Source organism: Perissodus microlepis, chromosome 7 (genome assembly GCF_051167445.1).
Source record: "Perissodus microlepis isolate ML-2025 ecotype Zambia chromosome 7, ASM5116744v1, whole genome shotgun sequence".
Lineage (NCBI taxonomy): Eukaryota > Metazoa > Chordata > Actinopteri > Cichliformes > Cichlidae > Perissodus > Perissodus microlepis.
Genome location: NC_140467.1, coordinates 14,131,114 through 14,155,435, shown reverse-complemented (window position 1 = coordinate 14,155,435; position 24,322 = coordinate 14,131,114). Strand labels below are relative to the sequence as shown.

The 24,322-nt window shown below is 40.6% G+C and overlaps 2 protein-coding genes and 1 non-coding gene across 6 annotated transcripts; 2 read left to right on the top strand and 1 right to left on the bottom strand.

Moving 5' to 3' along the window:
- Positions 1 to 427: 427 nt before the first annotated feature.
- Positions 428 to 514, top strand: trnay-gua (transfer RNA tyrosine (anticodon GUA)). Its single transcript is given in 2 exon segments — positions 428 to 464; positions 479 to 514. It is a non-coding gene; the product is annotated as a tRNA-Tyr (tRNA).
- A 1,279-nt stretch (positions 515 to 1,793) lies between these two features.
- On the bottom strand, positions 1,794 to 21,090 carry gas2a (growth arrest-specific 2a). 4 transcript variants are annotated; one of them, XM_084933657.1, is made up of 10 exons: positions 20,068 to 21,090; positions 17,924 to 17,987; positions 15,631 to 15,781; positions 12,770 to 12,900; positions 9,933 to 10,074; positions 9,019 to 9,039; positions 8,619 to 8,682; positions 8,292 to 8,502; positions 8,098 to 8,205; positions 1,794 to 2,795 (listed from the first exon to the last, which is right to left on the bottom strand). In XM_084933657.1, the coding sequence occupies exons 3-10, from the start codon at positions 15,773 to 15,775 to the stop codon at positions 2,586 to 2,588; spliced, it is 1,032 nt and encodes a 343-aa protein (XP_084789783.1). In that variant the 5' UTR covers positions 15,776 to 15,781; positions 17,924 to 17,987; positions 20,068 to 21,090; the 3' UTR covers positions 1,794 to 2,585. The 4 variants fall into 4 exon arrangements, with proteins under 4 accessions (XP_084789783.1, XP_084789786.1, XP_084789785.1 ...); XM_084933660.1 differs by lacking the exon at positions 9,019 to 9,039; XM_084933659.1 differs by lacking the exon at positions 17,924 to 17,987.
- On the top strand, positions 20,785 to 22,620 carry fancf (FA complementation group F). The gene is made up of 2 exons (XM_084933661.1): positions 20,785 to 20,833; positions 21,087 to 22,620. Exon 2 carries the CDS (start codon positions 21,139 to 21,141, stop codon positions 22,168 to 22,170), a length of 1,032 nt encoding a protein of 343 aa, XP_084789787.1. The 5' UTR covers positions 20,785 to 20,833; positions 21,087 to 21,138; the 3' UTR covers positions 22,171 to 22,620.
- The last annotated feature ends 1,702 nt before the right edge of the window (positions 22,621 to 24,322 follow it).

The following is a 24,322-nucleotide window of genomic DNA, read 5'->3' as shown; positions in this document are numbered from 1 at the left end:
CCTTTTGATAAATAGTCTGCAGACAACAGGATTAAAACTCGTTATACAAATAAAGAAATAACCTGTTTTCTAAGTGTAATTACGACTGTCTTCTACTTTGTAATCAATCCGGGGCCGTTTGGACGCTTAAAAATATATAACTTGTGTTATAGATGTTGCAGTGTATCCTGCACTCCTGGTCTGATCGCTCTTGAAAAAGACTATTTAAATGAATTTTTTATTTAAACAGATGATCAAGTTTTGCCACAACACCGGCTCGCGTGGCTTCGAATATCACATACGTCATCTACCCAAACCGCATGCGCTTCACAATCTCGCTGCCTTAAGGCGTAACTAATGACGTAGACTGACGCAGAAGTATAATTCACGCGTAAGCAGGGTGTTCGTTAGCTCATCCACACACATGGATACGCTGGCTGGCAGCGTCCCTTCGATAGCTCAGTTGGTAGAGCGGAGGACTGTAGACGTCACAGCTGAAATCCTTAGGTCGCTGGTTCAAATCCGGCTCGAAGGAGACATATTTTCACAATTTTCTTTTCGTCTACCTACACTAAAATATCCTGAACGTTACAGGTCAGTGTCGTATTGAAACATTAGCTCTGTCTCCCAGAGTATACTGAAATAAGTATGTTCAGACATAAGCAAAGTCGTCTGCCCTGCCCATTCACAAACCAACATCATCGTTACTGTGCTTTTATTATGAATATTATCCTGGACTCTTCTTCAGCTTCTGTGCAGACCTCATTATAACATATGTGCAAACAGCAACGTGTTTCTGTATCTCTCCAGACTTAACAGTAACACTTCATTTTTTTAAAAAAAGGCATGCCCTTCAGCAACCTCTTATTAACGCCAGATTTTAATGCAGTATTAACCGGAGATGAATTACTGAGGGGACTGAAAATCACACAGTGTTCTTGGCTGACACTCACAAACTGCCTGTAACATCAGTTCCAGTTCCTACCGGACACGATGTCCACAAAATAAAAGAAACAGTATTAATGAACAAAACCAAAACCTCGTCTCATTAGAACAGCATAAACTCTGTTTTTACCTGATGGACTCTATTTCCACTTATTTTTGCACATTTCACCGAATCTGTGCACATGACGGGCGGCTCGGGTCTTTTGGACATAACTGTAGGATGATCGGGTGATCAGATAAACGCGTACATACATTTTGGTTTTATACATATGGACCCCCCCCACCCCCCACCCCCTCCCCAAAGAAGCCTACTCTTAAAGTGATAAGCAAACTAGTATTTCATTAACAATTTAAAATACAACGTGCACATATCAAAATGAGAAGTTTAAACTTTTCAGCATTTATTGGAAATTTACAACTAAAATTAGGCTTGAAAGTTGCTTTGCACAACCAGTGAATATAATACCAAACCGACATATTTATTCTCCAGGAATAAAAACAAATTAATATAACATGAGTTATTATGCAGTGATTGATATTTCTCCATTGTAAGAACCCCCCAAAAGTAATCAATAATAATCGTATTTAAATCACTGCACCACCTGTAGGGGTCAGTAATACGACACAGTGAAGAACGTGAGACCTTAAATGAGTAAATCTATTTATAAATCACAAGCTAGTGAAACTGATTCGAACATGTGATTGTCGGATGAAGACATTATTACACACGGGATCTATTCTAGTAATGCATAATACAATCAAAATGCTAATATATAAATGTACTGCATAGAACAGTTATGCAAAATGTAAACAATATGAGCATTGCTTTATTTTTTTAGCCTACTAAGAAATGCACAAAGAAAAAGCTATAACATTTTGTGAATAAATTTAGGTTTTATGAGAGTTTTTACAAGAATTTAAATGTATAAAGTAAAGCATTTAAACTTCATTGGGTTTAAATAATTCTTCTAATGTGGGAGATAAAATCCCATTTGAGCCACAGCCCGATAGGGTCTGTGTATTATTAAAAAATTAGATAAGAAGATCAGTTTGATGGGAAATGAAAAAAATTGGGAAAACAACACTAGCACAGACAAATCAATAGAATCCACATCAAGGTACCAAGGAATACTGGCTTCATAAAATTGCCAACATCTCCAGCACCCATTTCATTTCATGTAAAAAAACAACTTGTGTTTTTACTTTGTACAAATACAGATATTTATATGAGGAGCTAAAAGATGAAAGTGTTCTACCTACCATATGTGATATTGCTTCAGATGCAATAAAAACAGGAAAATCTCAAATCTCAAGAAAATCTACACCTTCCCTTGCACTAATTATGAAACCAATTATACTGTGACGATAATAATGAGCATGTTTTTCAAAGCTGTTTGCTGTTATGTAAAAGTAAATAACACCCAGAGGCCTACTAACATGTGTCCAGGCCCAATCAAATGAAAACACCCAAGAATGATCTTTAACCAACAAAACAAAATCATCACTATGACAAAAATGTGCTTTCTGTGAATGGTGTTGCACTACAGCTTTAATATTTACTTCATGAGAACAGGGATATGTTGCATAGCTACGCCCCCTTCTCTACACAGTAAAAAACAGCACAAAGTTTTATTAATGGAATTTTTTTCAGTCTCGTGTCTTCACTTTTTGCTGCGGTAGTGCGCTGCCACCACCAGGTAGCTGTCAGGGCTGAGGTCCTTGATATTAGGGGACTTGCTGCTGATAGGGGATATCTTGCCCTCCACCCTGGAAATCTGGAGCATGCGGCATGGGTCATGTTTCAGCAGGTAGCTCTCAAAGGTCTCCCAGCCTCCACCGACTCGCACCATCACGTGCTTATTGTGCAGCATCTGCGGAAGAAAATAGGATTATGTTGTGATGCTGGTGTGTCAGAAGGGGTGCTTTAATAGATGTGGGTGAACCCTTCTATAGGATTAATGTCATTATCCTGATTGAAGCTTTGGGTTTTAGCTGAACGAACATGTAAGCGCGGCTTTGATGTCAAAGCTTGTTGATTGATGTGGGTGTCCCAGAAGTGGTTGGTATCCCTGGAGGGATTCTTTATCAACCCTGCTGCCCTAACGTCTAGGTGAACTGATTACTAAGAAACTCTTATTTCTTAACTCTAACAGTGATGAGACTGTGTGCAGATGCAGCCCTGCTTTGACCTTATGCTGATATAAAAATAAAAGTAGCCCTAAACACAAATGCTTTTGTTAGTAGCAGGTATTTGATGATAAACTAGGCCCATTAAAATTTCCAGTTTTTGATGATGATGATGATGGTGCTACAGGAAACATCAAAGGACTAGGTTATTAAAATTCCTTCTAAGTGGGACCTTATGGTCTGTATGAGAAATTATTAGTTAATGAGACATTCCCTCAAAATATCAAATGCTATTTAGTGATGTAGTCAGGGGAACACTAAAGTCTGAGGATTGTCTACTGGGTCATATATATTGTCATGCAAAAAATGCAATGACAAATAGCTGTTGGTGGTAGAATAAAAGTCAAGAGAGCACTGATGTTTGTCAAGTGGGAATTTTTGTTTGTTCTGTTACTGTTCATTCTGCTAATTGTGCACTAATTAAGATGTGTCTGTGTGTTGTCCCCCTAGAGTATATGTACCAAGCAAACCAAGCTTGCCAGCATTAGCTAATAGGCAAGGTCTTCCAGTTCTAACTTCTGTTGTTATTGGGCAGTTTGTTGAATTTGAATGGGTGCTTAATGCTGGCTCCAAAACAAGTTAGTGTTCTTTGACACCCATGTTACAATTTACAACTTCAGAGCAGAAGCAGACACTTTTACAGGCTGTTTTTTGTTTTGTTTTTTAGCTAATTACCCACTTAATGATTGTACAGCAGGGTTGAGGTGGAAGTTAAGTTGAAGCATGTCTGTAAATATAATCAACCTGCCAAGGAATGCTAAGGAAAACTAGCCTATGTGGCTAAATCTGACACATTTACATCATTGACTCTAAACAAACATCAGCATTACCAAAAATTTACAGATGTCCACTTTTATATGGTAAATGGACTGGTTCTTATACATCCCTTTTCTACTCTACTGGAGCACTCACGGCACTTTATTTAACATGTTTCCTACACATACACATCCGTGCAAGCACATTTTTCTACGTCTAAATGCTTTCTATTTACCACACTGTGATGAACACATTTGGACCAACTGTGTGTTCAGCATGTTGCCAGCAGCCAGAGAAGCACCAATCTTTCAATAGCTGCCCACTCTAACTCCTTAACCACAGCCACCCCCAATTTAATCATACCATTTTGTTGACTGATCATTCATACACATGAATTTGCATACAATCTGCAGTGTTAATGGGATATCTTCTGGTAACACTGAACATTTTATGGGTCTGAGTTGACAAGCTGGAAGATCAACTTCCCAACCTACTAGGATAGCTAATAAATATTCAGGTGATTTCATCACTAAAAAGCATAAAACCTTAAATTATATGTCTGGTTAAACAGACACATGCAGTGTTTTTTTTCCTTTCCCTTTTCTACAACATTTGCTTCAAAACAATGCCACCTGCCACATCAGGGCACATTCCCAAGGTTGGCTACCATGGCAACGTCACCGGTTATAATAAAGAGACGAAATAAAAGGCGCTGGTATATTCGATGATCAGAAGCCTGCATTCCCCAGAGGCTGCGCACATAAAACATGTCTGCCTTGCTATGGAGGCTTTTTGCCCCTCTACCTCATTAACACACCATTACACCTCTGAGGAAACAAGCTTGTTTGCTGAATGGCCCTATCTGAAGAAGCGTAAATCCAAAACAAGTTATTATAAAGATTATTTACTCAACTCAAAAATGATTCAGACAAATAGGAAAACACTACATAGTTAAAAAGGGCAAATTACATCATGCAATTGTCACCTCCGTTTGGCCAGATATGACGCTTCTTGCCCTGCAGCAGCATAACATACAACATTTATAGGCCTCTTAAATGAATCAATCGTGAGGGCAGGAGCAGGGCAGTAGATCCAATCATCAGCACCAGGCCTCAGGCTTTGTGATTGTGGATTTAATGGACCTGTGTGATGCAGAGGGGTTTTCAATCACGCTGCTTTGGGACGAGACCCTTGCTGGACTCCAAACCCTTCTCAGTAGGCCAGAGAAGGGCAGAGGCCCGGGGCTGAGCTGGGACAGCACTTCTCACAAAACCACTCTGGTGTTTTTCTGCTCTCTCATTCAAGCTACAACTAGCTCATTTATTCCAGCAGAAGGTCAGCCTCTCCAGCGGCCCAGATTATTGTGAAGTGAGATCTGCTGCACGTCACTGCTGTCCTTGCTCCCAGCTGCCTACAGACAGTGACTGGGCTTACTGTATTCATGCCTTTTCAGTCGACCCAGCTGCTGGGGGGGAAAAGCCATGTGAGGAATTTTAATTAAAGCATGTTCAGCATGAAGAGTGCTGGCTGGGAGACAGAGGAACAGAGGCTTAACACTTGCTTTGTTTGTCATCCTAAGCAGTATCGCACATACTGAAGGTGTGACTAGTATCCATGATGACACATGGTAACGGATGTCTAATAATGTTGTTATAATTTAGCTGTTTTTCAGTATGGTTGCCCATTTATATACTATACTGTATATATTCATCCTCTGCTGCTTGTCCTGAAGCTTTTTTCCCATTTTTGTTTAAGACTTTTTGGTTTGTTTTTTAAAAACCAACTACTAACTATTAGTAGTTGCAATACAATGGACAAACAGCAGAGGACATCCAAGAGTAAACTCCCTTTTGCTAATCTACACATACCGCCAGCATGAATCACATCTTTGGAGGTGTAAATCCTGGTTGTGGGTTGCCAAGTAACCAGGATCCCAAGGGGAGAGATGCTACTTCTCCGATCTGTTATTCTCCATTTATCTTTCACGAATCGCCTTTATCTCTCCACTCTGAGAAAGCTGAGTAACATTTCCTAAGCTTAAAGACTGATTCTGTGTGATTATGTTAGTACAACAGCCAGTTCTGGGTCAGACATATTCCAAGTGGTAAGTTGGTTGTGAGATCATAGGTGAATGTGTGGATGTTGCTTTCTCTTTACAGCAAATGAAAGTAAACATTGTCAAGGCAAAGGCCATTTGTAGACACAATGGATGACCTTCATGCCAAAACCAGCCCCACATATCTGCTATACGACTGGAAAAAGAGTTTGCTTTGCAATGTGAGACGTTATTGTTACAAACCGCAAAGTGGAATGAAAATAAAATGAATGGAATAATTAAAAAATAAGAAAACGGTTACTGTCATTTTCCACTGCTAGAAATAGACTATTTCCCCTTTTTGCCAGTTTGTAAAAGAAGGTTACAATGTAATGTATGATTTACTTTATTTGAATAATGATTTCATAGAGTCATTATTGTATAATGTGTAATATTTGCCTCTGAAGTTTCAGTGATGGGACTAATGTCTTCATTATTATTTGGACTGAGACTTTATAGTAGTGCATAACAGTGTAATAATAGCAAACTGAATGTAAAACATTCAGAACAGTGACCTGAAAACTAAGCTTAAGGATAAGCTCACCAGTAAAGAACTATGTCCGTTGGGGCCTTCCCCAACAATAGACTTTTTCCACTGAACAGTTTTATGCTAATATCCAAAACCGGATAATTTGATAACCTCATATGAAAGTGATACAAGTGAAAAAATGATTATGTTAATTATTATATACAGTACTGTGCAAAAATCTTGAGCCATCACTCATTTCCTTATATTTTGCAAGGAAAATAGGAAACATTGAAAATAGAATATATAACGCAAAAACAGAGTTTGTACAAGTCTAACATGATTGAAGGTCAGTATTTGGTATGACTACGTTTATACTACAACACAGCCTAAACTCTCTTAGGGAAGCTTTTTATAAATTTATTTAAGCAGTCTTCTTGAAGGACATCCAAAGATTTTATCTGGATATTGGCCACCGTTTCTTGGATTCTCTGTCAAGATGATCCCAAGCTGCCTGAATAATGTTGAGGCCGAGCTCTGGCAAGGCCAATCCTTGACTGATTGCATCCTTTTACTGCACTGGCAGTTTATTTGGGATCATTGTTATGCTGAAAAATGAAACTGAAACTGTCAGTCAAATGCTTTCCAGGTGGTATTGCATGGTAGATCAAAATCTGACAGTACTTTTTTGTGTTCATAATTCCATCCACTTTAACAAGATCCCCAACACCACTGGCTGAAATGCACCCCCGAGCAATCACTGTGTTTTTAAGATTGCTGTAGTTGTATCTCTCTTGTGACCTGCCCCATACATATTGATGATTTTGATTTTCAGTCCAGTTTTGTGGCATACCACAGCCATTTTTCCGATTCCCTTCCTCTGTATCTCATTGTACAACTGTATAGTGACAATAAAGGCATTCTATTCTATTCTTAAGAATTGTTTCTTATCAGCCACCCTTCCGCTGAGAGTATCTCTGATGCGGCTGCAGTGAACAGTGGATGAATCAGCTCAGGTCCTGCGTCAGGTCTTTGGTGGATTTTTTTCCCCCCATTTCTTAAGGACGGGACTTTCAGAAACTGTTCATATGCTGTAGATATTTTCTTAGGCCTGCAACTTAATTTCTCCTCTATTTGTCCATTTTCCTCAAATTTTGTAAGGACATATTGCACACCACATGGCAGGTTTTTGGCTAATAGCTCTTTGGGAATCACTTTGTTGTTGCAAAAATACTATTTTATTCATGTAAAATGGTGACATTTTCCTGGATGCAACGAAAGAAATGGGGACAAATTATGTTTTTGTGACAGACTGCTAATAACAAGGTGCCTAAAGATAGACGATTTGCTAAGGTCTCTGTTGCGTGCAGACACAAGACTGGGCCATCTTTTGAGTTATGTGCGTTTTTTATGCTTCAATGAGTCATAGGTTAGTGTTAAGTGGCATAACAAACCAAAAAAACATTCTCCTGAAACTGGTCGGGTACAAGGACTGGACTCAAAATGAGGGAAAAAACAGCCAATATCCAAAGAAAAACTTGGAAAGACTTGCAAAAAGCCTGGAGAATTATTCCTCAAGATTGCTTTTAAAAAATCCAAGAAAGTCTGGCTCCTTGGAAGCAAAATACAAAGAAACGAGGACTTTTGTACAATACTGTAACACACTCACCCGAATAAAGAGCATCTTCTCCCCAACACGATATCGACCCTGCGACTGTCTCTCTACACAGAACTTATTTGCACATCTGCAAGGTGGATCATTGGCGATATGTCTTACCTGTTTTGACAAAAACAAACATTGATGCTTTTCCTCTGATAACATAAGTGGAACCAGCAAACAGAGGTGAACACTTGCTAACTTACGGCATCATCCAAAAGCTTCCCTGTGCTTTTTTTGATAGAAGTCACTTTGGTAGGAGTTGGGGATGGGGAAGAGGATGGGGAAGGAGATGAAGAGGGTGATGGAGGGACAGGCTGAGCTGGAGATACAGGTGACGGAGGAGGTAGAGGCGCTTTCTCTTCTTGCTCAATCTCTTTCTCCAGTTTTATAAGGCCAGGAGGCTCCACATTGTACCTAGATGAGGAATAAAAGAGACACGGAAATTAAGGAAGGATTTGCAAAACAGTCCAAAGACATACACAGGAAAATCTAGACAATCAAGGAGGAAAATGTAAAAACCAAGAGCATACCGTGATGCTATCCGGCCCAGCTCTAAAAGACAAAGGCAGACTTCTCGTGGCTGCTTATGAAGAACTGCAAAAAGAGATCACCTTTTAGGATTTGGTGATTAAAATACTGTACTGTATCTGGATGAAGGTGATGAATGAGAATGAGTGGCTGTGTGACGGTGAAATGGACATAAAAACAAGCTTATGAACTTCATGCAATCACATGGTCCTCTCTAATCCTGTTCATCCCAAACCAAATGGAAAGAATACTGCTCACATGTTCATTTTAACCACTTCAGAGGGTAACGGTAACCACGGCAAATAATAGATCAAACCAGACTGTGGACACACAAAGCATGAATAATGTGACACACCACACCATGCAATATAGAAAGAATATATCCACTGCGTGATAGCAAACCTGATGTTGTTACACCTACTGCTGAACTGACAAATCCATCCAGAGAAAGTAAGAGGGAAGGAAAGAAAGAAAAAAAGAGACATTCGTCAGCTGGATTGTTCACTGAAGCATTTTATTACAATCACATGTCCACTGGATTCGAAGGCGATTATAGTTCACTGCAGCTAGCTCACTGCGTGTGTGTATATCCTGGAATCCAGAAATGATTTACATAGCTTGAATATTTTTAGCAATGGCTGATCAACCTTTTAGTCAAAAATATGGCAAGAATTTATGACTATTCTGCATATTTGTGCTCTTGTCAGGGGCAAATCTGATTATGAGGGAAATATTTCAGTCCGGGCATATCTTTGCTGCAAGGACACTGCGGTGAAATAACATGCAAGAAAGGTCTGCGAAAGATCAGAAAGACACAGAAACACTGAGAGAGCGAATGAGGAAGAGAGAAAAATATCCCTACTGTGAGCTGAGGAAAACATTTGCATACTGTTGGCCTACTTTCTCACCATCTCACACCTTTATGTCCACACTCCTGTAGTTTTACTTTAGATGTTTTGTGCATGAGTGCATTGTCTGAGATTGCCTTATTGTCAGGTAGAGCTGCTCCCATCACTGTGCTACCCGGGCTGTGAGCTTTTTGAGCACGTCAAAGAAGGTGAGGCTCGGTCTGGTGATGTGAGGCTTCTAATCCTCAGAGGGGAGGAGAGGGAAGCAGGCCAACCTGCGTGTCACTGTACCTGTACAATCAGGCCATTCACAGGAGATAGAAATCTGAGCCCACTGCCCCAGCAGTGCCAGGGATAACCAAAGCCTGACAGAACTGAGTCTTTGTGAGGAAAGTGATGCCTGTTTATGTACCCGGTCTGTCCTACATCTTGACATTTTCGCAGGGTGAGAAATAAAAACAGACTCACCTAAACCCTCTGACTCAAACAGACATGTTTCTCCAACTCCGACCTCACGACACCAGGCCAGGAAGTTGGCTGTGTTGTCCCGTGCAAAGAAGGAGCCGGATGGAGCGCTCCGCCGACACGGTATCCTCCGATTGGGAATTCTCTGTCACAGACACAGAGAAGAACCCCCTTACTTTCACTTAAACAAGATCGGATTTAAACATCTTATTCTGCAGTTTAACAAAGAAAGGACAAAAGTCCTCCAGAGTGACTTGTTCGAACCAATACCCAGAGCTCCACCGAAACACAGAGCCACATTCTCTACATCTACACTGATGTCTGCTGAGGCTCTGATTTCAGCCCAGGATCAAGAACCCTTCCCATTGAGATCAATATGAGAAATGACGGGTTTGAAAACCTGTGCTACTTTACCAGGCTGTCTATGATTTGGGCTCAAATGACATGCTTATGGGTTTCAGCCCCCACACGGTCTGTTCGGGGAGATTTATGCGCTTTGCTGTGGTTTTATACAGGATATGTGTGTCTGTGCTTTGAGAAAGGTGGAATGAGCTCATGCTGGAAATATGCAAGCTTTTGTGGGTATTTTTCTTTTCATTCCAGACTCTCCTTTTGACTTTTTTTAGGGGATCTTTTGTGTTAAATGACTTTGCATTCCCGGATAAATATTCAACTTTGCCAAGGTTGTTTTTTTTTTTTTTCATCTAACAATCAGATGAATGTATTATTATTTCTGCCTTGACTGCCAAATGATCTGCACTTTTGAATGTCTAATGATTGCACAGGAGGTAGGGGACTTCTGGAAAAGATTATCTTTAAACATATGGGAATAATAATAAGGAAAAGGAACTGCTATGCTTGAAATGAGCAACGACAGCTAAAATCAAATTATTTCATTCAAAGAATTTAAATACCTCAACATGCACACACGAGATGAGCAGTTTGACACTTTAAAAATACATTTACTTTCTTACTTTAAGAGGTAGATGAGAAGATTGTGCTATTATCATATCTGTTAGTTGGAGGTTGAACTGTCTTCGACTGACATCTCTGTTTTTGCACTGGTTAAGCAAATATGTGGTGAGCTTTATGGGTGCAAGCGGACAGATTTCATGAACTTTGTACAGAGCCGGGCTACTTTTTCCTCTCCAAGCCTTTCAGCTGAGATAACCAGCAGCTGCGTCTAGCTTCATGGCCCTTCCTTTCCCTGTAAAAAAAATCCCTTTTGGTCAATGCTACTTATTTACGATGTTTGATCTTCTCATCTCACTCTCCTGCCGAAACCAAGTCTTGAACATTGTACTTTTGCTTAAAATTTCAGTGCTATAGCAATAAGTTCCCACAGTTATTGAAATGACTGTACAAAAATCAGCCTGTCAAAGTGTTATGACAAGAACGAAAACAACCTTTGCTCATCTGGACTTAATACTGATTGATATAAACACATGGGAAGACGTCTGGAGCACAGCATCTGCAAAGTGTGATTGATGGTACCCCTGTGCTGTAGTCACAGGCCCACTTCACACACCACATCGACTTATAACAGGGCTTGAACACAGATGGATGTCCTCTTTTAAGTGGTGAAATCTGATAGCAAACAACTAGAGCTGATCAAATGCCACGACAAGCATAAAGACTCATTGGATGACATACTGTGTATCAGACATGAATAACACGGTTAATCTTTTAATGAAAACCCTTAATTCAGACAAACAGAATCAAATCACGCTCGCTGCACAATATCATAATGCAGCTTTGTTTCATTTTAAAGCCTATCCAAGGACTCTCTCTCTCCCTCTGTTGGCATTCATAATCAATAGACTCCTCTATTTCAGCAGCTCCTCTGCTGTCTCACGGTCATTGACCTCAAGTATTTCCTCACATCTGTGCTGCTGCGCTCACACTGAGATCAGGAGACCCACTGACATCAGCACAGTAATGCTTCAGTGCAAACATCAACAACTCTCACTGAAGGACCAACAAACATCTTTTACTTCTTGCCTTCCGAACAGAGGCACGAACATGACCCAATCACAGTTTTTGCTGCATGCCACTGAGACCAGCTGTCACTTCAGCATTTAAATATCTGTAATAAACAGATACTGAAGGTAAATATCCATCTTTTAACATATATTTTTGAACTTTTGAGGATGTATCCATGGGGTTTTTATAATATATGGGGCATAAATAGAAACATTTTTCTTTTGCCTAGTTGTTTTTGTGTTTTTTAGTCACCAACCCCATAAATATACATCTGGACAGACTGATTGGGTTAAATTACAGGTAACCACTCTCAAGGCACCCCTTTTAATGAAATTCATTAAATCCTCAGTCAAGGCTCACAAGAAAAGAACGTTTAATGCTGTTCTCCCAAATCTCATAGGGGATGTGGGGCCCCATCAGTTAACGTGTCCTTGCTAGCCTTATTTTTTCTCTTTTTTGCCCTGTTGAAGGCAGGAGGCCCCCATCCCCCCATCCCACTTTATGTGCACTTCTTTCTAAAATTGTGGAGTTCTTTACAAAGTAGGAATTCATGGGCACAGTCATCAAGAGCGTCTTTCTGCCTCTGTGTTACTTTCCAAATGTTGTGTTGGGATATCCTTTTGTATTTAGATGTGAAAAAGACCATTACATGTGGAAGTGGTTTTAAACAGTGACTGTCAGTCAATCTGACCTAATAAGTGTCTGCTCAGATGATGTTTTCATACTCAGGAACAATGCTCTGTGAAATCGTTCAAGCTGAAAGTTAGTCTGGGAAGATTTTCAGCCAAGATTTAACTTTCAGATTAGTGTTTTCACTGTAACCTGTATCACACAGGACTATTGCAGTCTCTCTGTACCTTGCTGTTGCCAAGGGTAGGCAGATCTCCATTACTCTGCCTGAACTTCTCCTGCAGTGTCTCAGCCAGCTGGCACAACAGGAAGCCATTGTCTAAGCGGTCCATGAAGCTCTCAGCAGTGATTTCCAGACCTGAGCAGGAGACACATAAAGAAAGAGCAGCGCCACAAGTTTAAAAAATATACATATAGCATAAGGAAATAAAATTTAATCTCCACTTCACTCCGAGTTGCGGTCAAACCTGACGCAGTGCTGTTGATTCCTAAAACAGTTTTAATGACCGAGAGTCGCTTTTGCTGCCGGGTTTGTGGCGGCTCTGGAGGAGCCAAAAGCTGAAATAGTACAACATGATTTGAGAGGATCTGGGGGATTTCCTGGTCACACACCGTGAGATGGCAACTACGGGGATGCATAAAAAAATCCAAAAAAACGTGGCATCTGTTTGTACACAGTAATGCCTCATTATCCTGTGCAGTTGCAGAGCTACGTTGGTGATCAACATGTGGTGTCCAGTTGACTGACTTCCAGAGGACCATTCTTTCTTAGTTAGATCATCGTGAAATAGGAGGTGGTGGCAGGGGGGTGTCTGTGGAAAGAAACTGGAGATATTTTTTTTTATCCCTTTTCTCTTTCTTATTGGAGGAGGGGTTTAGGGGTTCAATGTTTAATGAGTTCCAAATGTTGCAATTGAGCCCAGAAAAGAGAGATTGAAATCTTGAGAAACACTCAGTGAGTCTTATACTCTACTCAGACGACCCTCGTTCCATGCTGTGAGAGGAAAATATATTTCACCGGGCTCCAATAGAAGTATATTAAAATTAAATATTTAATCATACGAGTTGCCCAGTTCCTTCAATCTGACTTGAGATCATCTTACACTGGGAATATATTAGCATCAGTGAGCTCTGACCGTTTGCAAACTCAGCCTTCTCCTTGCATTTAAACTACAATTAAACACCTGTTAAGTTTCTTGGGTGTTTCTTGCCCATTTGCAGTGCTAAACAACTGAACAACTGTCCACAGACAAATGCACAAAGACAAACATAAACACCTGCCAAGTGCTTTAAAACACCTTTGTGGTAGTTCCTGCTTAAGTAAGTGTCTTGAGGAGCACATTTTGCCATGACGACAGACAAAAAGACAGACTCGGGAAGTGAAAACAATACGAGCCAAGCTGTTGCCGCTTTGACAACAATGACTCATCAGTATAACCAAACATATGCCTCCCACACGGCAGCGGGCCACACGGCAGGTCTCACCTGAAACTGTAATCAAGGATGTCAGCATCTTGTTTCACAGAATAAAAAAAAAAAATACTGAGCAAATACAGAACTTGGCCTAAACCAACAAATTAATTCTGTAGTGTTTATGCACTGGAAACACTTGCATGCTCCTGCTTACGAACCCTTTACTTCCATGGCTTTCTGGCTCAGCTGGTTCCAGTGCAAACACACACACAGCCAGAGATAACACGGAAGACACTGAAGTTGTTTTAAGTTGTTTACACACAGACATGAGAGAGTCTCAGGAACCTTATAGTTGGTTTGAAAAGTGTCTGTTATATGCATCCAGGAGTAACTCCCAGTCATAACACATACAGTAGTTCTTAAGCATATTTTAAACAAAAAGCACAGTCTATGAAGCGTTTAGCGCCAGGGCCAGCAGAGGCCCTTGGTTTTGTGTAACAAGAAACAATAAAGCAGTTCATACTTATCTATTCTAACACTGGCGTAGGTGCGACCTTGTTAATAACCTAAAAGCAGTACAAACATGATAATTACAAACACAAACCAACATACTTATGACAAAAGCTAGAGTAAACGTGCTGCATGTGTGTATTTTTGTGTGTTCACTCATACACTGGCTTCCTCATTAGCACTCGACTCTAACAAATTTAAAATTCTGATGAAACACTGGTTAACAGACAGTTTACATCTCTGAAACCCAACTAACAAATACATAATTCTTACTCTGGTGGCAGCCTTTGTAAGAATATTTATGAGCTGACTCTGGTGAGTCATTGGTGCAAGAATGCTTAAGAAAACATCATGGAAATGACTGTAGGTGTTTCTCTAAGGTATTTCACTAATGATATCCATGTTTAATACAAATTTTTCCCTGGCTCTAGGAACAAACAAAAAGAAACAACAACAAAAAACCATACAAAACTCATTCATACACACCCATTCAAATCAGATCAAAGTGCACTGTGCTTTTGTTTTGTGGCTGCGCTGTTAACGAAGTACAGCGCAGAGAATCGTTTATTATGCAACCACATCCTTGCACAGAGCTGATGCTCCCACCCACTGTGCATTATTTAAGAACAGTTAATGGTGTCCATTATTCATTTAAAGTAAATCTATGAAAGAGCGTTGCAACTGGAACAGGTCCATACAATCTGGGGACTTTAAAATAGTTTGTAATGAGGTGCGGATTGATCACAGTCCCCTGCAGAGATGTTTACATCAGCAAAGACCAGTTGAGTTAATTTTAGACACAAAGCAATGAAATGTGCAGGATTTTTTCAAAGCCAAGCTATTTCTAAGCCTGTGTATCCAATGAATCTACAAACCACACCCTGATTTTTTAAATTTATTTTATTTAGCAAAGCTAGCAAAACATCTGAGAAATGAATGATTTAAAACACATTTTAACCACAGTTCAGGAATATAACTGTAACTTTATATATGTAACAGTATTACTACCCCTCAAGGCGATTGTTGTTATGATTTGGCCCTATATAAATATAACTGAATTAAATTCGCTTTGCTTAGCGAATTAAACCATGTCATAAACTATAACTCGTGGTAATAAATTCTCACTGTTAATAGCATATGTTTCTTGCTCGTTAGTGTGACTTACCAAGAATATTAGTGAGCCACAGGGCCAGGTCTTCCTTCATAGGCAGCAGGCTGGCCTCATGTCGACTGGAAAGCCACTGTTGGTACTGCTGCATGTCTGTCAGGCCGGGCCCGCTGGGCTGTTTGGGGCTCAGGGAACTGCACATGGTTCCCTATTCATCAGCAGGAGAAGGTTAAGACAGTCCAATGATATAGAATTCATAAACATGTAAGATATCTGTAATATTATGCAAGCAGACACAATGTGCAGCTCCAGTGTGCGGTATAGCAGATCTTCAAAACATTAATAAAGGAGGTACATATTATCCAGATACCTCAGCATATTAATTCGACTCCATCTAAGTCCTGCTAATAAATGCTTTGCTGTTGTAGCAGGCAACAAAACCATCATGTTCTTCTCTATACATGCATATGTTTGAGTATGCACCCATGTATGTATGTATGTATATACATACATGAGCCCCAACATTAAAACTATTAAGTGGTGAAGTGAAAAAAACATTGATCATATTGTTAAAATGCAGCGTTCAGCTGGAAAGAACTGGAAAAACTCTGCCAGACATCAGCAGCAGCCTCCCCCAGCGGGACGATGTACCTCATCAAATGGCAAAAACTGCTCAGGAATGGCTCAAAGAACATGACAAAGAGTCCAAGACATTCGCTCCAACCAAGTCCCCTGATCACACTGTAACGCAGACCCACTCCTGCACACTACACAGTCAGCATTACTTAGATTACAAAGGTTCTTCAGTTATCTGCACAATGAGCTGATTTTCAACTTTGCTGTTAGCTTTGTGTTAATACTTAAACAATAAAAGAAAGATCCTGTGTCCTCACTAGGATAGGGATTCGTGCCAGTGTGTGGCACTGTAGTTCAAGGTTGATACTATTAACTGGTAAATGGGACAATTCATCTCAGGCAATGTTTCTGAGTAATGCTAAAGTAATGTAACAAGTACTGCGAGGAATTACTCTCTCCAGGGAATAATTAGGTGATGCAATGCATCACTTAATTCAATTTAGAGTTGCCAGGAGGTGGGCTGGAACCTATCTCAGCTGTCACAGGGCAAGAGCTGGGGTACACTCTAGGAAAGGGCTTCTTCAATTCATTTGATATCAAAAAGGAAAAAAAAACAAAAAGAGAAATTCCCAGTGTTATACCCATTCAGTTGACAGTGATGCAAAACAGAGTGAATCGGAGAATTCTCATATGTGATAACCTTAAACCAGAGGTCCATTTATCTTCAAAGTAGTTACACATTTTCTGGAAATATACTAATCCGTCATTTCAGCTCTAGTTAGCATCCTCCAAATATTGTGCAGCTCTTTTGAAAGCTTAAACAAAGTTGGTTACAGCGGTCATGATATGTCACGATAACAGAAGGAACCTCTGAACATGTGTGTGTTTTATACTCGTGATCTAAACAGATCCTCACAATAAAATTCTTCAGTATTCGCTATCATTCATGTTGCATATTCACAAAAGGGGCAGAGGAGGAGCAAGCTGAAACAGGAAAGGAGAGTAGCTTTGTTCTCCTGGTCAAAATCCTGGTATGGATTACAATAAACCTGATGACATTAGAGAGCACCATTTCTTTCCACCCCTTCTTTGGACAAGAGACACTTTTATACCAGCCAGACTGGTACAGTAGGACTTTTATTCAACCAACAAAGAGCTCCTTCAAATTACTCTGCCATCTATTAAGCAGTCTATCCAGCGGTGCATATCAGCCCATCACAGTCAACAGTGCAGCAGGTCTTGCGTTACAGGTTGATGGACAGATTGTATTTGACATCAGTACTTGGAACAATATTTAATTGCTGCTTATTTCCTTGAAAGTGAAGTCACTGAGTAAATTAGCATTTGGCCCAGTCTTTTCCAATACCAGGCTACAGTGCGCCAAGGGTGCACCGCATTAGGTGCAATATGAAAATCTTTCAGATATCAGTCCAGTGTCACTCCATTAACGGATTTGCGGTGGAGAAGAGTGAGTGCCTGACAAAACAACTGGGCACCAGATGCAAGACTTGAGCTGTGTAACAGGGCACATCAGCAGCACTGCAAGCGTCAATCTATTCTCTAAAGTACTCTGACATAGAAAAACAATGCAATGCAGACAGAAAGGAGACACCCCAACCCTTAGAGCATAGAGGTAGTGGCATAACGGGGATTTAAAGGCTCCCAAAGTACTCAAGAGTTTCTATTTTAAAATAACAAATAAGATATGAGCAAAATGTCTTTTCTCTGTTACATACAGAACAGACATCTTAAGTCTGGTATCATTACAGCTTACCTAACAGCCAATGATGAAGTGACTTTGTTCTCCTTTTTTCTGGTAAAGTTCTTTGTCCGGGGTTCTTTAAAGAAACAGAAAGTTACTTGAAGAGAATTCACATTCTTGAAATCTTGTTGTTGCATTTTAAAGGTTTTGCCTCCACCGCTTCCTCCAAGCAGGAACATTTCACATACCCTCTGGCACGCAAATAAAAACAGGATATCGGATGCAAATTGCAAGAAGAGCTTATTTAAACAAGGAAGCTGCCACGAACAAGTAGTTCAAAGCACGCGGTGGATGAAAATTTCCTGTGAATACTGAGTGAGTGCAGCACGATATGAGGAATCTGACCTTTAAAGCTGTGTAACATTTCAAGGTCCGTCTGGAGTTGGCTCCAACTAAATGGCACCGTGATGCAAAACTGGACATCGGGACCTTGATGTCCGACCAAGGCTGTCAGATCTTTGAGAAGCAACTTCTACTCGCTTGCATACACACACAAAAGTCTGGAGCTCGGCGCTCACACACAGGTGCTACATTCCCATGTCCACTGGTGAAGGCTGACAGACAGAACAAGGGCACTAGGATGTCTCATGTCTCCCAGTGCAAGAGCTTAACAAGCTCATTCCCTGTGCATGCGTCAGTGGGCAATGCATCAAGCTGCTATTTTACTTATTGTTATTGTACATTTTCCTTATTAAAGCTGTATGGTATAAAAACTTTCTGAAAGATTCCTACGTGTCTTCTCACATGTCACTTTAAATTAACTTAAAATGCACTACAATTTTCTTGATTTGTTTGAATTCGCACATACTAGTCTCTGTTCAATAAATCTTCATGTCAACCTCGGTTCAGTTTTACTGTTCTTGACAAGATCGTAAACAAACATCGAGCTCAATTTTCACCATTTTTTCCCCAAGGAAATAGCCCCGGCCAGCTGTTGTAAAACATACCTGGTTCCTCTCACCATACTGTTTCCTGACATGTTTAGCTTCAGCAGCCTGCACTCTGCTAAACTGCGTGTATTTTAAGAATCTGGTTCATGATCGAATGCTAGGCTTTGTGCATTCACAAAGAGATCCCACTTTTCAACCCAAAACATTAAAAAAAAAAAAAAATAGAAATACAAAATTTACATTCATCCTGAGTCATCTCGTGACTTCACTAAAGCCATGTTAATGTGCCACGGTTGGCTGCAGATTGCTTCGGGAAAGGCATATGGATGGGAATTTTGACTGATGAATCACATTAGAAAGTACAAGAGTGGCTCTGTCCTCGTAACCCTCTTTGCCCTGCGTGCCCTCCTCCACTACAACAGTTAGCCGATCTGGAGGTTGATTTGTCCATCTAAATAAGGACACTCAGCATGTTTCTACTGCTGACAAGTAATCTGTTGTGTTCAGGTATCAGATTGCTTGAGGTGCTACAGTCAATGAAGCACACTGTCTGTATGGGAATCTGCACTTAAGTCTTACAAATGAAATGATTTCATAATGGAATATGCAACCCCAGACCTTCGATTAAGGAAACATTTGAACTGTCAACAAACCAAAGTTCAGGCTGACTGTATGTCAAGAAAACAGATAAAATGAGCTATTTTTATAGTTTCTCTGAATTTGGTGCCAGGGCTTGGTTTTGGGTAGAGCTGTATTGGCCTCTCACTTCATTTACAACTGCAATAAGGCTTTTTAGGTTGTCTCCTTCTTTACAGCTGTCACGAATAAAGCGCCCACAACAGACAATTTACCACTCTTGAAATAGGTCCAAGGGAGGACGCTTGATGAGTTATGACTCAAATCCAGCAGAGCGCCTGCTAATTAAAACCAATGAAGTGACTGAGAGCAGCTAGTACACAAAATATATGATATTCCGTTTAATTACAGATGTCTGGTGTTAACTCTGAAAGGAGTAAAAAGGCAAGCACCTTCCTGTCAACTGTCAAGAAGTAAGATTCAACCAAGCCCCCCTCAACTGTTAAATGAGTTTCATTAGATGGTATTGTTCTGCAAAGCACACAAAAGGAAGAGATTGCAAAGGGTACTTTCTAAAAATGATCTAAACCTAAAACAGAAATGCAAGTATGAATAGTCTGACAGTCATACAGCAACAGTGAAAAAGTAGCGAAAAATGTCCTGAATGAAAAGCTTCTCGTGTGTGCTCACCCTGAGGGTTCAGCTCGCTGGTGCGCTCCTTCCTCTCACTCGTCCTGTGAGATGCTGGTTCCCAATTTTCATGCTTTTCACAGTGGTGCACCGACCCACAGGTTAGCCTCCAAAATCACAAACCAGTGTAGACCGGGGTGATCTTTCTCGCTGCGCAAGATCTGACTGCACAAGCACACGCATACGCGCGCACACATATATTCACTCACAGCAGGCTACGCTGCTGCTGCTGATTATGATGATGGGAGGAAAGTTTGGTCGTGTTGGCACTGCCTCTTCTTTGTGTTCCCTCTGTAACATTTTTTTTTCTGGCCTGAATTTCTATTCTTCCAAACGCATTGATGTAAAGTTTTTGTCTGTGTGTGCAACTGTGCTGTTTGATCCATCTAGTCACATTGTTATTACATCAAGACTGGTTCATTTAGGCGTAATTTTAATGACACTATCTTGCATTTGAGAATAAATTGAAATAATGAATGACGATCATTATTAATACATTAATTACGTGTTTCAGGTGTAGTCTTCCTAGTCAGAACACCCTTATGATGCGTTTTAATGTAAATATGTGTGTAATCCATATAATAAATACACGTAAGCACAAAAATTCCGAGTTTGTGTGTACCGAACTCATTAACTCATTTTGTGGCGCTAAGGTCACTTGATGCGCTTTTATTTTGAAGGGGATGAAATTATATTGGCACGCTTGCGCACTAACGAGCGGTATATTCAACCGGAAAATCAAGCAGTAGAAACCGGCAACAGATATGTGAGTTTCTTTAACTTTCTCCGTGCTGTCATATTCATTTTTTATTGTAACGTCAGCTGTTATTGAAACCCACGTTACTCAAGAGGAATTATTTATTGAAGTGCGGCACCGGAAGTCCTGTTTTGCCATGCTAGTATGTTGACTTCTTAGCTAACATGTAGCTAAACCGCTACATCTCTAATGCTATAGCAGTTTTTCAGCAGCATGGCGAAATTCAGATGATTCGGGTTCAGGCTGTAACCTTTCTCCTCAGTGGGTTTCCGAAGCCGGACTGAAGGCTGAACTCTGAATGCTGAGAGCGCCACATGGAGGCGGTGCTGAAAAACTTAGCTAGCACGGTGGAGATGCTGGCGGTGGCGGCGCAGAGTGATGCGGTGAATCACTGGGATAAACAAACTCTGTCCAGGGCGTTTCACTGGGCCCGGTACTGCGAGCACGTCTTCTCCAGGTTCCATAATAACGCCGCTATTAGGAGGATCATGGAGAAACAGCTGCAGCTCACAAACCAAACTCTGCGAGATACCATCCCCGGATACACCGAAGTCTCCTTCTCGGACCTCCCCCGGTGCCAGCACTTGTTGCTCGTCAGGTTGTTGAACAACCCAGAACTTCCCAGTTCTCTCATGAAGATCCTCTTTGACACAACGCGTCCTGTCAAGACGATGCACGGAGACTATGAGGACGTCACAGGTTTCTGCAGTCACATAGTTCAATGCAAATCAGTTTATAAGGTCCTGAGCCCCCTAGCTGATATGTCAGCCCTTGGTGCTGATGCTGAGGTGCAGGGGGAGATGCTGATGGAGAGGCTGGAGGCTCTGCTGAACCAAGGCAGTGAAACCTGCAGGGCAGAGCAATTTTTAGGCTCTGTCCTCCAGGGATGCGAAGGGGCATTGCAACAATTCTGTCTAGTCATCGCTGCAGCTCTGCTGACATCCAAAAACTGTACTGCACAAACTGCTGCACATGATTTTCTCTTAGACTGGTTGCAAAAGAAACACAGTCTGCTGCAGTACATGTGTTCTCTACTGTCTCCTACACTTTTGAAAGACCTGGCAAAAGAACATCAGAAACTCAGAGATGCATCTTGTAATGTACTGAAAAAGTGGGCCTCGGAAATGGAATACAGCTTAAGTGATGGCGAATGGGTTCTAACCACCACGGGCCCCGTAGTGTCCTTCAAGAAACTTACTGAGCTCTTTCTGGCTTTATTCGATGCCAGTCCGTCTCTGAGGGGGGATGTAGAAAAAGAACTAAATGCTTTGAAGATTTCTGATGGAGACTTTGATGTCACAGGGCTGAGTGTGTGGGGAGACCTGCTGTCAGCTTTAAACATGTGACTGATGGTCTTGGAGCTTGAAAGATGATCAAATTGTGGCCAAATTCATTTTTATATCTTGATATTGTCTATGTTTTTCGGTATCAGAAAAAGCATATTAAACAGCTGACATCAGTTTTTTTTTCTTAATGGTCACGTTGTTCTAACAATTGTAATGATATTTCTGTCAGTTTTGTTTAATTTTACCAAAGTGTGAGCATGACTGTGGGTTTATGAAATATTTAACATGTGAGAATTTAGGCTGGTGATGAGAAGAATTGTTCTAGCAGAGCAAAAAGTTTTAGGTTTTTCTAGGTTCTTCTTGAATGTTTTCCACCTTTGTTTACAGAAATGTGTGTTTCAGTACAATATTTGACTCATGTTGCACTTTTCCTCAGTTCATGTATCTAGACAAACGCATAACTGCTGATTACAGATGCAGTAGAAAGATATAATAAAAATGGTCACTGTGGTGGCTCCTCTCAGACTGAAAATTTGTTGCAATATAGTAATTCTTGTTGAAATGTAATTTTTTTTTTAAATGAAATATTGTGATAATTAGAATATTTGTGATGACTTCACTGTTGGTGAAATGGGCCAGATTGCTTATTATATGAGATTTTAATCTAGAAAAGTGGAAAAAGAGGCAGGAGGAAGAACAGGGTGGGGCACATGATACAAGAACAATGGCAAATGAGATCCTGCTCATGATGCTTCAGGAGTTAATCTCTATCTCTGGATGTATTGTTTTTAATGTGTGTGTGTGTGTGTGTGTGTATTTTAGTCAGTCCAGTTGGCTGTTTGTTGAACTGTTGAACTTACTTGTTTGGACACATTATAGTTTTTGTGCTGCTTTGTAAACCGTGTCAGCACACGATCCGACTCACTTAAACTGAACGTACTTGTGAGACAGTAAACAGATGCCATGGGTCTTTGGAAGCTCAAGGTTTCATTCAGACTCATAAATTTGATCCTAATACCAAGCTATTAGGAGCTGCGTTGTTTAAAATTATTCTGCAGCGGCTGATTTATGAGGACCTAAAAAGAAATTAAAGTTTAATTCCACATTATGCAGATCTGTGGAGAGAGATGGGTTTGATAATAAGCTCGGGGCTATAAGGAAATGGCAATAAGCAAAGCCAGCAAAAGCGCTGCGCAACCACGTACCCTTTCCTAACTCTACACACCTCAAATGATTTTCACTTTCTTTCACACCATCTGTCAGTAAAAGCCTCCAGCAGTGCTTGATCTAACCCTATACATTTGGATTGGCTTAATTCCAGTCATGTGACCTGACTGCCAATTTACACATCTCAGACCTTGCCCATGTGTCTGGGCGCTTGTGCAGCGAGGGATCAATTAGTCAGATCAGGCGTCTTCAATCAAACTCTGCACAATGGCTGGTGTGTGACATAACCCTGTCAGCGAATTAGAGCCCGGGCCACCGTGCGGAGGGAAACACCAACACAGCCACGGCTCATTTAACACACCGTGAAAGCAATTCTCGTAGAGACGGACGAGGGTCACTGAGTAAAGGGCAGCGCATACACAACCAGGTTATTTCCAGCCAGTGAAGAACATATGCCAACCAGCAACGACTGCAGAGATATAACCTGCTCTTGTGTTATAAATGCATGCAAAAATAATTATGAATTTGTTGGGAGTCTGTTTAATTTACAAAATCTACAAAAATGCAGTTTCAGAGCACCATTCCACAAACTAACGAGAATTATCCACCTCTACTCTTTTAGCATGTAGCCATCGGGTGCTTCCACCCACAGAGTTATTTTCTTGTGTAGATTTTGTAGTTCTCACTCTGATTCACAGCCTTACACTTTACTGGCAGGGTGAGAGAGCTGCCATGGTGATGATTCAGATGTGTTACCATCTGACTCCAATAAGCCTACAAGAAAAGCAGCATTTTTAGTACTATGCCTATGCCAATCTAATATTTAATAAAACCATGTTTTACCCGTTATTTATAACAGACTAAATCATACCCACATGTCTGGAAACCAGTAAGAAGAAACTGCTTCTTTTGGCAGTCTGTAACACTATTTAGCTATTAAACATCCACCTATCCATCTATCTTCTGAACTGCTTATTTTATATTTGACCTCCAGCTGTTTGCAGCAACCTAGTAAGCCTTTATTAGAACAGACTGAGAGCCGAGG

What these genes read in the sequence shown, in the direction of transcription:
- gas2a (XM_084933657.1), bottom strand. Translation starts at nt 15,775, where the DNA reads ATGTGCAGTTCCCTGAGCCCCAAACAGCCCAGCGGGCCCGGCCTGACA. An exon ending in GTTTGAGTCAGAGGGTTTAG is followed by an intron (nt 9,040 to 9,932) that starts GTGAGTCTGTTT and finishes TTGTCAGTTCAG; the next exon opens with CAGTAGGTGTAACAACATCA. An exon ending in CTGGGCCGGATAGCATCACG is followed by an intron (nt 8,503 to 8,618) that starts GTATGCTCTTGG and finishes TTCCTCATCTAG; the next exon opens with GTACAATGTGGAGCCTCCTG.
- fancf (XM_084933661.1), top strand. Translation starts at nt 21,139, where the DNA reads ATGGAGGCGGTGCTGAAAAACTTAGCTAGCACGGTGGAGATGCTGGCG.